General features: G+C 45.7%; 2 protein-coding genes across 2 annotated transcripts in view; both read left to right on the plus strand.

Moving 5' to 3' along the window:
• KIAA2013 (KIAA2013 ortholog) overlaps nt 1-4,642 on the plus strand; it is a 9,924-nt gene extending 5,282 nt beyond the window's left edge. Inside the window, exons 2-4 of the mRNA XM_027702931.1 lie at nt 2-668; nt 1,354-2,207; nt 3,655-4,642. Of these exons, the coding sequence (XP_027558732.1) occupies nt 2-668; nt 1,354-2,207; nt 3,655-3,681 (1,548 nt within the window). The 3' untranslated portion in view covers nt 3,682-4,642. The remainder of the gene's footprint in view (nt 1; nt 669-1,353; nt 2,208-3,654) is intronic.
• Nucleotides 4,643-7,463: 2,821 nt separating this feature from the next.
• Nucleotides 7,464-12,218, plus strand: LOC113977122 (chymotrypsin-like elastase family member 2A). Its single transcript, XM_027702956.1, has 8 exons — nt 7,464-7,590; nt 7,796-7,884; nt 8,324-8,421; nt 9,352-9,480; nt 10,281-10,417; nt 11,131-11,276; nt 11,409-11,561; nt 12,046-12,218. Exons 1-8 carry the CDS (start codon nt 7,548-7,550, stop codon nt 12,061-12,063), a joined length of 813 nt encoding a protein of 270 aa, XP_027558757.1. The 5' UTR covers nt 7,464-7,547; the 3' UTR covers nt 12,064-12,218.
• Nucleotides 12,219-13,666: the final 1,448 nt, after the last annotated feature.

Consider the following 13,666-nt stretch of genomic DNA (forward strand, 5'->3'; position numbering starts at 1 on the left):
GCTGGATGTGACCGCGGGGCGGCTGTGGGTGAGGCCGGCGGGGGCCCCGGCGGGCCCCGCGCTCGCCACCGAGTACCCGGCGCTGGTGCGGCTGCGGGCGCTGGGCGGGCGCGGCGAGGCGCGGGCGGCGCTGGCGGCGCTGCGGGACGGGGCGGTGCGGGCGGTGCGGTGCGTTCACACCGGGCCCGGCGCGGGGCCCGGGGACTGCGTGACGGTGCGGGAGGACGTGGTGGTCCACCGGGGCCGCCCGCACCTCTACCTGCAGCGCCTCCGCATCGCCAACCCCACGGACAGAGTGGTCGCCTTTGAGGCCTCCTCGCCCCCGGCGCCCGGCGGGCGGTTCTCCAGCAGCCTGGAGAAGGCGGGGGAGCGGCAGTTCGTGCTCTCCTCGGGCCGCCTGGCGCTGCCCGGCGGCAACAAGGCGGTGCTGGTGGTGGTGGCGGCCCAGAAGCTCGTGAGCCGCCTGCAGGTCGCGCCCAAGTCGCACTTCGACGAGACGGTGCTGTCGGTGGTGCACACCTCGGAGCCCACCGAGCCCGCCCGGCTGGAGGAGACCCTCGGCAGGCTGAGGGAGGCGGCCAGGAAAGAGATGATGGAGGTGATGCAGATGGGGGTGGAAGATCTTTTCCAGGAGCACCAGCAGACCTGGTCTGACCTGTTCATTTCAGGTAAGGAAGGTGATGCTCAGCTTCCACAGAGAGTGGCTGAAAGCTCAGTGACCTGGTTGCTCTAAGGGCTCCAGGGGCTCCACTCTTCCTCAGGGTTTGTGGGATAATGAAACAGTTTGGAATCCAGCATGCTTTAACGATGTGGAGGACACCTGACTGCACAAAGGAAGTGATGGAAGAACATTTCTGATCACAACTCTGGGTGTGCTGTCTTCCATGGCTTCAGGAACTTCACTGATTTGTCAGCTGGAAATAGAGTTGACCTTTAGTGACTGTAACAAGACAGATTTCTGCATGGAAGTAAAGGACTGTCCTTAACAGGACAAAGATGATTTTTCCAAAGATTTCAAAGATGGCTTTGTAAGATTTTAATGGCCTTGTTGCCCAAGTAATGCAGAACTTGCTATTTTATAGCCAGTAGAAAGGGATGTTCCTTTGACAGATCATTCTTGCAGAGTCATGGTGACATCTGTGTATAAGAGTAGCTTTGTCTGTGTGAGAGCTTGACTTTCCAACTCCAAGTAGCAGAGAGAGTGATTTGCCTTCTTAGACAAATACAAGGAAACATTTCACTGCAGTGTTTTATGGACAAAGGTTTATTAGATATCATAAAGAACACTTGGACAATGTGCACATTTGATCTTCTTTTCCTCCTGGTTAATGCCTTGTTTTCCTTTTGTTCCAGGGATTGAAATGAGGAAGATCACGGATGCTCACACCCCATCCAGTGAGACTGTCAACATGACCCTGTACTACGTGCTGTCCACCATGCCAGCCCCCCTGCTGGACCCCCTGATCAGTGCTGAGGACAGGGAGAGGATGGAGGGCAGCCTGAACTATGCTGACCACTGCTTCAGCGGCCACGCCACCATGCACGCCCAGAACCTGTGGCCAGCCAGGCTCACCAGCATCCCCCAGATCCTGCAGCTCTCAGACCTGTGGAAGCTGACCCTCCAGAAACGGGGCTGCAAGGGCCTGGTGGCAGCTGGAGTGCACGGGCTCATGCAGGGCATGGTGCTGAGCTTTGGGGGGCTGCAGTTCACAGAGAACCATCTCCAGTTCCAGGCTGACCCTGATGTGCTTCACAACAGCTACTCCTTACGTGGGATCCATTACAACAAGGACTTGATCAACCTGGCTGTGTTGCTGGATGCCGAAGGGAAGCCCTTCCTGCACGTGTCAGTGAAGCTGCAGGAGAAGCCAGTGAGGCTGTATGCCTGTGAGGCAGGCTGCATGAACGAGCCCGTGGAGCTCACCTCGGAGGCACGGGGTCACACCTTCCCCGTCATGGTCACCCAGCCCATCACACCCCTGCTTTATATATCCACAGACCTGGTCCACCTGCAGGACCTGAGACACACACTCCACCTAAAAGCTATCCTGGCTCATGAGGAGCACATGGCCAAGCAATACCCGGGCTTGCCCTTCCTGTTCTGGTTCAGTGTGGCCTCCTTAATCACTTTGTTTCACTTGTTTCTGTTCAAACTCATCTACAACGAATATTGTGGGCCTGGAGCCAAGCCACTCTTCAGGAGTAAGGTATAAGGCTGCTGCTTTTGGCTGCTGTCCACTGAGTGTTGTCAGCCTGGTGTTCTGTCAGCTGTGCCTGGGCAGGGTCTGTCTTGGACTGTGAGGATTTTCAGTCTCTCTTGCAACAAGCAACCTGTGACCTCTTCTTGCACAGGGAGGGAATAGGGCTCATAATAGAGCAGCAGGGCTCATAAATATTAGCAGAGATGAACTCATCATCTGTCCTTAGACATTTGTAAGGCTGCAGGTGGAGGCAGACACAGCTTTCTGTCCTTTTTCCACACATCATTGCTTGTTTCTAAGCCATGAATGTCAGGAGATGATGTTTCTTGTTCTGCAATACCAGAAAGCTTGTGAGAGCTGCTGTGCTTGTCTGAACTGCTGTGTGGAGATGTCACACCTGGTCTGAATGGGTGACATGTCACACTGCAACACCCAAATGCAGGCTGGTGTTCTGACTTTTGGGACCCCTGGTCCATGTTCGTGGATTTACAGACACTGTGCAGTCCTCCATCAAACCACATTTACCACCATTGTTTGGGGGAGGTGCTGAGTTGGTGTTTCTTCCATTCAGACAAAATTAAGGAAAGTACTGAGTGCTTTTTACTGTGAGTTGGAGGCTCTGGCTTCAAGCTCTACTGCATCTCATTTGGGTGTAAAGATTTTGAAATTCTTGGTTAGAGTTGCCTTAGAAAACTTAGTTGCTAGTAAAAACTAGAGAATAGAAGGTGAATTCTGCTCTTAGTACTGGGACTTTCTGGCTGCGTGTTGATACAGAGTAGAAATGCAAGACCAGACTGGATTTGCTGTGTGAGCTCCCTTGTGCTGTTCAGAGGCTTCCCCTCCTAAGGGCTGAACAGAGTTAAATGTAACTTGTGTTTAAAAAAAAAAGGAAATAAAAAGGAGATAGTTAAGTAGAGCTGTCAGAGGAGAAGTTCTAGCTTTAGATTGCCCTGTTATTCCAACTGGTAAAAGCAAATTCAATTTTTTCATAGCTAAGGCTGGACAGAAGGCACTGGACTAAACTAGACAGTTGGTATGTAAGGGGTGTTTAAGGAGAGCTGCAAATTTCCGTGTCAGCTCCCTGGCTTTGTCGTGGTGAGCACTGGGGATCAAACCTGATCCCAAGCAGGTCTGAATACCTGTCATCCAATGAAGGAATGAGTGGGAGGTGCTTGTGGCTGGACAGACTAACCTAGGAAGAGGTAGGATAGATGTGTGTGTCAGACAACTGCAGTTACAAGCCTCTGATCATGATCCAAACCTTAGTGCAAAAGGAGGAAAGGGTTGGGAGGTGGTGTCAGTTGTTGTGTACACAGCTGGCACGTGTCCAGGAACGTGTCCTTGGAATTATGTAATTATGTCCTTCTCTCACTGTTGTCTCTCTGATTGCCTTTGTCATCTCCAAGACTTGCCTTCTGCCTGTTCCCAAGTGACCTGTTGACCGTTGCTGCAGGTGACTGTCCCTGACTCTGCTCACTGAACTGCCCAGAAGCGTCACAGCCACAGCCCAGGGCTGAGCCAACACCCCGGCCCGGACACTGCAGAGCCCTGAGCCACAGCAAACTCTGCTGCCTCGTCTTGGGTGGACCTACTGAACAGAAAGGTGATGCAGAACTTGATTCCAGAACCAGGGCAGAAGTGGGAGCCAGCTGAAGCTCAGAACCTCTGTGGCAGTGAGATGGATGGTGTTGGAATAACTCCCTGTTCCATGAGCTGAATGGGAACATCCCCGTGTCCAAGTGAACTTAGTCCTGCTTTCAGCCTCTGTTTGCACAAGACATCTGACAATTTTGCAGCTGAGAACAAGGACCTTTTGAAAGCAACAATCTTTTTGTGCCTTGCTATGACAGGAATCTGAGACTTGGAAGGTGTGGTGATTGAAGAGTTTATGCCAGAAGTTCATGTAACAGATGTTTCCTTTTCCTTGTAAGCTGTTCAGTTCCCTAAGAGTAATCCATTTGGTCAACATACTTGAAGATATACTAAGTTCTTTGATATTTTGATTTGTTTTTTGGTTTTTTTTTTTAATTCTACAGGAGAATAATGATTCCCTTCAGAGAGTTAACTAGAAAACCTTAGTGTAACTTCCTTTCTGGTATAGATTTTTTAATTTATTGCTTGGGGGGTGGGGGAGGATGTTGATAATTTTGCCTCCACTTCAGTAACAGTCAATTGATCTGTAGATATCTAAGTGCTGGTAACAGGTTTTTCAGCCTTTATGACTGTAGTGCAAAATCAATTTGCTGAAATTGTTTTCTGGATTTACACTTGGAAATGCTGATCTGCAGGTTTCCTACTCTAAGCCTACTGAGACTTTATGCATTGATTTGTTTTGGCTATGGGGAGGGGAAGACATCCCACTTTCTGGTGATTTAAAGGTTGTTTGGTTTTAAAATACCAAAGCTGTTGTTTCTAAATAAATATCTTTCAGTCTAATCTGATTGCTGAAGCGTGGTTGAGTTTTCTGTTGGTTTTGTCTCTGTTCTTTCCTGCCCTTGCTCCCCACCCAGTTAAAACAAGCAGAGCCTTATGTCACATCTGTGGGCAGTATTGACTGCAAAAGTGCTTGGATTATGAGAGAATACAGCGTGGAAAGTAATACAGAAATGGATCTAAGCTGGAAACAGGAATTTGGAAGGCACAAACCACACAGGGTCATGCTCATCTCCATTTCCCTGCTCTGTATAACTTTGTTCTCCCCTGAGGAACACAGGCCAAGCTTCAGTTTTAAGAACACAGAAACAGTCCCAGGGAACAATCAAGCAGCAGATTTAATGGCCATCCAGCAAGTAATGACATTGGCACAGTTGGTGCTCCCAGGGGAAAGCTGGGGCAGAATTTAATTTTGAATTTTTAGGGGGGTTACTCTCTAGTTTCAGATGAAAAACCTCCCTCAGAAAAGCAGATTTCAGTGTATGCAACTCATCTACAGACACTTCCACTCACTAATTGGTACAGCAGAGTTACTGCCCTGCAAGGGAATAAAGACAGGGAGGCAACAGAGTCCATGATAAATTGTACACATGTACATTGTGTATGGAAGGAGATATTTGCTGTTCTGCTTTAACAGAACATACCAGAAGCTCCTGCTCTTTCTTCCTGCGGTTCCAGGAGCTGCTCAGCCTGTGTGGAACATCTGGCACAAAGATGATAAGAGTTTCCAGGGTGCTGTTTCCAAGCCACTGTAGTATCAGCTGGGGGCTGAGCCTTTTGATGTTCCCTGGCAGAGCTACCAACAGTGTGATGGCCACGGAGTCCAAGAAAGACTATTTAGACTAGGCCTGGAAAAGATGGATAAGCAATCATTACATAAAGCATGATGGAACAAAAAAACAAAACAGCTTTGAGAGTGTTTTACTTTAAATATGTTATGATTCTTATGAGCACTCCCCCCCTACAACAAAAGAACTGTTTCAGAACTCCCTCACAAAGGAGAAAGGGAAAAAGAACAGGGTTTTTCCATTTACAACATGCAAGAGAGCAGAAGGTTATTTGTGAACAGAAATGCTTGAAGAACTAAACAAAATTCCATGTTTACAAGCACACACTAAACCAGGAAAGTTTAAATAGTGATTGACCATCCAAAATTTATACTTTTAGTTGTAATTCAGTGAAGATGATGGTGGCGTGGAAGTTAAACGGCATCATAAAATGTTGTTTAGCTTGTAAATTCAAGACACTAAGAAGAGAGCCAACTAATTAATGGGGAAAAAAATTAGAATCTCAATTCTGCACTCAGTTAATCCTGGTTTCTGCTTTTGTCAGATAATAAATACAAGATGCCAGAACAGGGTTTGGTTGATCCAATTTGCAATTCAGAATGTGGCTTTTTCAAGTGCTATTGTCTGGGTAGGAAAATACATTCTTGAGAGGCAGACAAAACAGCAAAGCATTCTATACTTCTGCCTTCCACATGTGTGCTCCAGGCATCCTCCATCCAAAGCAGTACCTACTGCTCCATGGAAGCTGTGGAAATCAGAGATTCTGCTGCTGGTTAATCCTGACATTAAACAACACATTTAGTTCAGCATTTTTGAGCCCCTGGTTTGGTCTGTATTTACAACACAGCTCTGGTTATAAAGCTGGCGTTGTGATATTTGTTTCCATTCTAATAAGTTTGCTCCCCAGGCGTGACCTGGCTTATGGGCTAGAGATGTTTGGGTTTTAAATAACCAGCAACAGTTTTTCAAGGGTTGGGGGATGGAAATGTGACAGAGGATGGGAAATTCCTGTAGCAGAAGATAAAAAGGAAGAAATAGCCAAGGGTAAGTGTTGATATCAAGTCGTTGATCTCAAACGTCAGTAAAGAATCACAGAATAAGCTGAATTGGAAGGGAACCATAAGGATCATCGAGTCCAACTCTTAGCCCTGCACAGGACCATCCCCAGAAATCACAGCCTGTGCTTGAGAGTAGAATTAGGACACTTCCTTCTGTGGCAGCAGCTCTGGAGGGGTATAAATGCCTGCTCTTGCTGCTTTGTCCTCAGTAGAAATGCTTTACTCCTTTGCATGACCAAGCTCACACTGTTCTGTCCCAGGTCTCACTGCTTTGGGGTGTGAACAATCCCATTTGCAATGCTGCAGGAGCCCTGTTCTCCCCCAGGGCTGTGCCACTGATCTCACAGAGGCAAACAGGAAAGGGATGAAGTCTGAGTCACCACCCTGACCAGGGTTTCTCCACCATCCTGGACAGCTGGTTCTTTGTATGGCTTGAAACACGTTCCACTTCCAAGTGATCCCAGCCTGGTTTATTGAAGAAGTCTGGTGTGCTGAACACACAAAACTTGATCTAGAAAAGAAGGTAAAAGACAGCTTTTCAGCCAGTACAAATGGCAGATGCCATTCACTCACAAAAAAGCCCCCAAACCAGAACAAAATAAAATTTCAAGCAATCACAGAATTATACAATAATTAAGGCTGAAGGGGCCCTCTAGAGATCAACTAATCCAACCATGCTGACATGTCTGAATCTATCAGTGTCTGAATACATCAGACACTTACTGCTGACATATCACCAGGTGTTAAAAAAATTCATTCAACATTTTCCTTCTGAGAACACCTTTGTGATGAACTTTCAAGGCAATGAAAATGCAAACAACTGCTACAGTTAATGAGCAACTAATTTGGATTTCTTTTTAACCAAGTTGTTGATATAGCCTGGCTCCAAGGTCCACCTAAACAGGGATTTTTTAGCAACTTGTGTATATAAAAAATTATCCCACAATTACACAAGTTTTCCATTGTTACTGGAATACTCTGCATTGTAAGTCATGTGTCCCTGAGATAAAGAACACAATATAAAATGGCTTGTGGAGGGGAGCCTGCAGCACCCAGGAACCAGCACCATGTTTGGAGTGCTTTTCACTGTGTTGGCTCTGGCATCTGCAGGTACGTGTCCAATTTCTGCATTAGTTTTAAAGGAAAAAGTTAATTAAAATCTAGAAACAATATTCCTTTTTTAGAGAAAGTAGAGCAACAAAGCAGAAGGAGAGACAGCATAGGCAGTTCATTGCAATAACCGGGGGCTGTGCTATTCCGTATCTTAAAATTTTACTACTTTTAAAACACAAATCCTGTTTTCTATGTCTTCCAGCCTTTGGCTGCGGGGTTCCTGCCTACCCACCTAACGTGTCCAGAGTTGTTGGAGGGGAAAATGCAAGACCCTACAGCTGGCCCTGGCAGGTTGGTCCTTCTGTGCTGTCCCTGGAGCTGTTGGGGCTGTGCCACCCTCACACAGCACAGCTGAATAAAACCACCTCTTTCATTTCCTTTGATGCATCTTGCCTGCCATGAGTTAGGTTTTGACTATTCCATTCTGATCAACCCCAAAGCTTCTAGCCTTTTTAAGAAAGCTCTGAATGTGCCACCTCTTGCTGGCTATGCAGGTTTTCATTTCAAGTCAAGTAGACCTGGCTATTTAAGTGAGATACCTTTAAAACCTCAAGTTTTTGGATGATGGGGAAGGATGGAAAGCTTTTCTGTGACCAGGAGTTGGAAACTTTTTGCTCCAAAGGCTTCCACCCTCTTCCAGCAGCGAGTTGTGTTCTGGGTGCAGGAACAAAGCGCAACAATGAAAAATCAGTAACAAAAATCTGAGCCTCACTCAGTTCCTTGATCCCAGGCCTCCCTGCAATACTATTCCAATGGCGAGTGGCGTCACACCTGTGGGGGAACCCTCATTGCAACCAACTGGGTGATGACAGCTGCCCACTGCATCAGGTAAGAAATGGAGTGAAATCTGGACCCACGTGAGCAGACAGAGCTGGAGCAAACCCACATCAACGCCAGTTCTCCCTTTCTCAGTTCAGAGCTCTGTTTCAGATCATATATTTTGATTATAACTAATAAGTCAGAAGAATGACACTTTTTCATTTTCTTAAAATGGAAGTAAAAGGCAAAAACCCCTCATAATAATATTATGATTCAGTTACCTGTATTATATACTCTTCATTTTCTGTAAATAATTGCAAACATCCTTTTGTTTTCAAGCTATTAAAATTCAGCCTGTGTTGCCTGTTTCTGTAATATATATGTCAGTGACATTCACAGATTAACTAATCAGTCTATTCCCTGAAGAAATAATCACAAATGTTTTGAATGCATCAGTCATTTTCAGCAAACTCTTCATGTCATGGGGCAGTATAACAAAAAATGATTAGGTACAGTTCTGTCCTTTCACCATCAAAGCTGTTTCCACAAAGACAACCCCATTTTGCTTTGGTGGCATATGGTTCTTGGAAAACTATGTTGTAGAAAATGTCCTAATATGAAATATGAAGGATTGACTGAATGTTATTATTATAAATTCTACATATTATATCTGTCACATATTTGTTTATTAGTGACACTGTTCATGGCTGTCAAAAAAGTCCAAACTGTTTATTGTATTGAAGAATATGAGCTGAATCCTGCAAAGACTGGAGGCACCCTCAGTTTGTTAATGAAGCCTTGAGTGGAAGCTGACAGGATGGCTCAGAGATGAAATTATTATTGAGCCTAGAACAGTGATTAACAAATCACTGGCTCAGCTCCAGGCACATCATGGGAGATTACAGTCAAGGACATTCTTTTTTGAGTCTCTCAGGTGGCAAAGCTGCAGCAGCCTCAGCAGCCGCTGCATCACTGAGTGTTGATCCTTTCCTTGCCCAGTTCTACCCGGACATATCGAGTGTTTCTTGGGAAGTACAACCTGGAAGCTGAGGAAAAAGGGTCAGTTGCAGTTTCTCCAGAGAAGATCATTGTCAATGAGAACTGGGATCCACAGAACGTTGCCAATGGGTAAGTTGGTGGCGGGTACTTTGACAGTTTTTAGACCCAGGGCAAAAATCAAACTGCCTGAATCTCACCCCCCTGGAGTTGTGGCAGCACAAACACTCAGAGCCTCCTGTTACCCCTTGCAGTGATGCTCCTAGATATTTGCTCATGGATGAGAGTTGAGCCTCCCATTTATACTTTTCCCCACCCAAGAGAATACAAAGCAATTAACAATATTAATTGTTTATGGATTAATTGAGTTTTCAGGTGCCATTTTCCATGTCCATGCTTGGGTGGGAAGCTGTTCTGTGCAGTGATATCATTTGTACAGTGAAAGAGAATCAAGTGTTTTTTACAGCACTCTTTGGAGCCCTCCTACAAACACCATAGACAGAGTATTATTGATCAGTGGCATTAATATCTGTAATATCTAATAATTAATATTCTTGCTGAAGGACCCCCATGACCTGCTGCAGGGTAAGGCATAAGCAAAGAAATCCCCTCAGTTCCAGGTCTATGGAGTGAGTCCTAACACATGCTTGGTTTTGGTGAAAAAAAAACCTATAAGAGACAATTTTTCCCAGCAGGAAAGTGGACGGTTCTGCAGGAAATATCCCTCCAGTCCATGGATTTCCCCATTGCTTTAGGGGTGCAGGAATCTTTACTGCCCATTCACTGGCCTCCTTGCTCCCTTTCTTCTCTTTGGAATAGGCCAAGTGCTGTGTACTTACTAAATATTGCTGCTACTGTGCCTTGGTCCATTTGCAAGCCTTTTTACCCCTTTCCTTTCTCTCCCCCCCTCTCCCACGTGTGTGTGACCACAGGTATGACATTGCTCTGATCAAGCTCTCCGAGCCCGTCCCCTTGGGTGCCCAGATCCAGCTGGGCTGTCTGCCCCCTGCCCAGAGCATCCTGGCCTCCAACACTGCCTGCTACGTGACAGGCTGGGGGAGACTGCAGAGTGAGTACCCGGACTTTTCCAAAACTGTGGAACAAAAAAAAGCAACTTTCAGAAGTGCCTTCTCCTCTGAGATTGGCAAAGACTGTCGATGGTGCTCGAGATCCCCCTGAACTCAGTGTAGTGAGGTAGTTTGTCACATTAGGCCCTGCTTCACTCACACAATATGATTTTTCCCTGCCTTTCAAGTTTATTTTGCTTGTGACAGGGCTGGTGATGCACCAGAGGGGCCTTTACTGAGCTTTTAGGAGCTATTGTAACACAAATGTTAAGTGTGCAGACGGGTGCTCTTGCTAATCCCAACACACCTGCTGAGTATCTGAAAAGACACGTGAGGGAATAGATGTGAAGTGAGGAAAATCTCAGGGACTTCAACAGAATTGTCAGGAGAAAACCTCAGAGACTTCAGCTCAGCTCAGGAGGCAATTCCTAGAGGGATAAGTAAATTGCAAACTCCTGAACAATTTATTTCTCTAACAATGAGACATCTTTTAATGGAATGCAAATTTTGAGTAAGTTAAGGACTTTTTTTTTCCCCTATATGAAAGAATGGAGCTAAGAAATGGATTATACAGTTTTTCCTTTAATACAGTCCCTGTAGAGCATCTTGCCTGGAGGGATGGTACCCAGATCCTGGGGGAAACTTAACAGTGCAGTTTTGCTCTTCCTTCAGTGCCAGGTGATACCTTGACCCCTCTGTTTCTGTTCCCTCCCAGCAAATGGGCCTCTTCCTGATGACCTGCAGCAAGGCCTTCTGTTGGTGGTGGATTATGAAACCTGTTCCCAGCCTTCCTGGTGGGGAAGTATAGTGAAACCCAGCATGGTCTGTGCTGGTGGGGATGGAATCATCTCCAGCTGTAACGTGAGTCCAGAGAACACCCTGCTCAGGGTGTTCAGACACAAACAGGCCTGATGGGAAGGAAAGCTTAAAAAAAAACCACAGAGGAGCTGTTCACACTACAACTGCCACTGACTGTGTTCCCCTTCCTCCCAGGGGGACTCTGGTGGCCCACTGAACTGCCAAGGGGCTGATGGCAGGTGGGAGGTGCACGGCATCGTCAGCTTTGGCTCTTCCCTGGGCTGCAACTACTACCACAAGCCCTCTGTCTTCACCAGGGTCTCTGCCTTCATCAGCTGGATCGAGCAGGTGAGGCTCTGGGTGCTCCTGGAGAGCAGGGACACTTGGATTTGCTGAGGTTCTCTCTGACCGGGATTTCTGCCCCCTGCTCAGGGAGCTGGATCACTGTTGGTTCAGCCCTAGCCAGTCCAAAGTATCCTCTTCTTAAATAGTTCTCCAAATTACTGTCACTTTTAAATAAGTCTTGATAATAGGAATGCATTTTCCTTGTATCCTAGAGCTCTATTTGTAGACATAAAGATTTTACTGTAGATTTCAGAAGTGATTACACACATTTGCATTCATCAATACACTGATTGTTGCAATTGCATCTTAGAAGGCAGCACATGCTGTTTAAGTCTGGAATATAAAGTGTTTTTAAATATAGTATAAAATTTGAGAACAACAATCTTATTTCAGTTATTTAAATCCCACATCTTGGATGCAATACACACTATTCACAAATTCCTGTGTCTTGTGATGCGATTTTTCACTTGTTTTACGTTTTTTATAGGTTATAGCAAACAACTAATCCAAAGAGAACAGGATGAGACACCAAGAAGGAAAACAGTTTGAATAAAGTCATAACCACGACACCTTTGATCACAAAGAACCGGGAAATGACGCTTTTAACAACACAAGTATTAAACCCAACGGGAATGCAATAAACAGTACTTTTTGCAAGATGAAAACCAAACATGTGTCCCTGTCACTCCTTCCCTAGTACTGGAAATCTGAATATATTTGTATTTGGGGATAATGCTGGAGATTTTTCACAGCCTGTCCCTGCAGAGAGTGGGCAGTGGGAAGAGTCAGAGCATCACCAAACACCACGGGGGGGGTCAGAGGGAGGGGGAAAGGGAGGCACTGCCGGGGCTGGAGGCAGCAGGAAGCTGTGGGACCCCCGAGGCTCCAAGAGGGACCCTCCAGAGCCAGAGTGACAATGCCCAGAGGGAAAGGAGCACAGGGGCCAGCAGGTCCATGCAGGTGAGTGTGGGAACACTTCAAAAGGCTTTGGGAGATGTTTGAACACCCTGGGATCTCGGGATGCAGGAAGGAGAAGGGCAGGATCCAGCTGTGAGTGCAGACCTGCCTCCTCCACGGCCCTGTTGTTCATTTTTAAGTCATTCAGGTGCCAGTGAAGAGCTGGGAATGGTCACAGTCAGCCCCTACCCAGGGGATTTTTTTGCAAAGCATGAGCAGAATCATCACTTTTAACCTTGTACTAAATTAAAGCCCCTATTTATATCTCCTTTATTATAATGAAAGGTAGACAGTATAGAATCAAGATGGAATTGTGTTTTTCTTCTCCCCTGGCACATATTTAAGAGTAAAACAAATAATGAGACTAAATAAGAGTAAAACAAATGATTAAAAATGGAGGGCAAGTGACCCACAGGTAAGGAGTAAATAGAGTAAGGAAAAGGCTGGAAGATCGTTGTGAGAACAGAAACGCTCAGAGATACATTTTCCAGGCTTGCTGTTCCATTCAGTCAGATATTTTGCTGTCATTACCTTTGGACTGAAAATACATATATATTCTATTAAATTAATAAGAGAAAACATGGCTGTATGTCATCTTTGGGGACTGCACTTATTACTTTTTTCCTAATTTACAACCATTGACCACCATTCTGCTGTGGGGAGCCCAGCAGGAACTTATTTTGCCTAAAAACAGCCTCTGCTGAGAAATAATAGGCTTTATTGGGTTTTATTTACCTTAGCAAAGATGTGATTTCATCTATCTGAAAGAGCAGGAGATCCGAGGAGGGTTTTTTCCACCGCCTTTACTACAAAGAGGTTTGTTCTTTATCAGTGGAAATAAGAGTTGCCCAGTTTTTCAGGTGTCACCAGCTCCAGCAAAACATCCTGAGTTGTTTTCACGAGTACCATTAGTGTAAGATTGTAAATGATGGACTAATAGTTCTCAAAATTAAAATCATTAGAGGTTGCTTTGCTGTATGGAGCACGGATGTCAATTATGTGCAGTGTGAAAGAGAGACAGAGAGGTAATCAGGAAGCTCAAACAGTAAAAATTAGATGTGCTGATGCTTCAGTAAAAACTGAAACCAAACTGAAATTTGATTAATTTCCCTTCTGAAATATTTAGACAATATCACGAGAACAACTGAGCT

Source organism: Neopelma chrysocephalum, unplaced genomic scaffold (assembly GCF_003984885.1).
Source record: "Neopelma chrysocephalum unplaced genomic scaffold, ASM398488v2 Primary Assembly neopelma1_200, whole genome shotgun sequence".
Taxonomy (NCBI): Eukaryota; Metazoa; Chordata; class Aves; order Passeriformes; family Pipridae; genus Neopelma; species Neopelma chrysocephalum.

What these genes read in the sequence shown, in the direction of transcription:
- LOC113977122 (XM_027702956.1), top strand. Translation starts at nt 7,548, where the DNA reads ATGTTTGGAGTGCTTTTCACTGTGTTGGCTCTGGCATCTGCAG. An exon ending in ACAGCTGCCCACTGCATCAG is followed by an intron (nt 8,422 to 9,351) that starts GTAAGAAATGGA and finishes TTCCTTGCCCAG; the next exon opens with TTCTACCCGGACATATCGAG. An exon ending in AGGCTGGGGGAGACTGCAGA is followed by an intron (nt 10,418 to 11,130) that starts GTGAGTACCCGG and finishes GTTCCCTCCCAG; the next exon opens with CAAATGGGCCTCTTCCTGAT.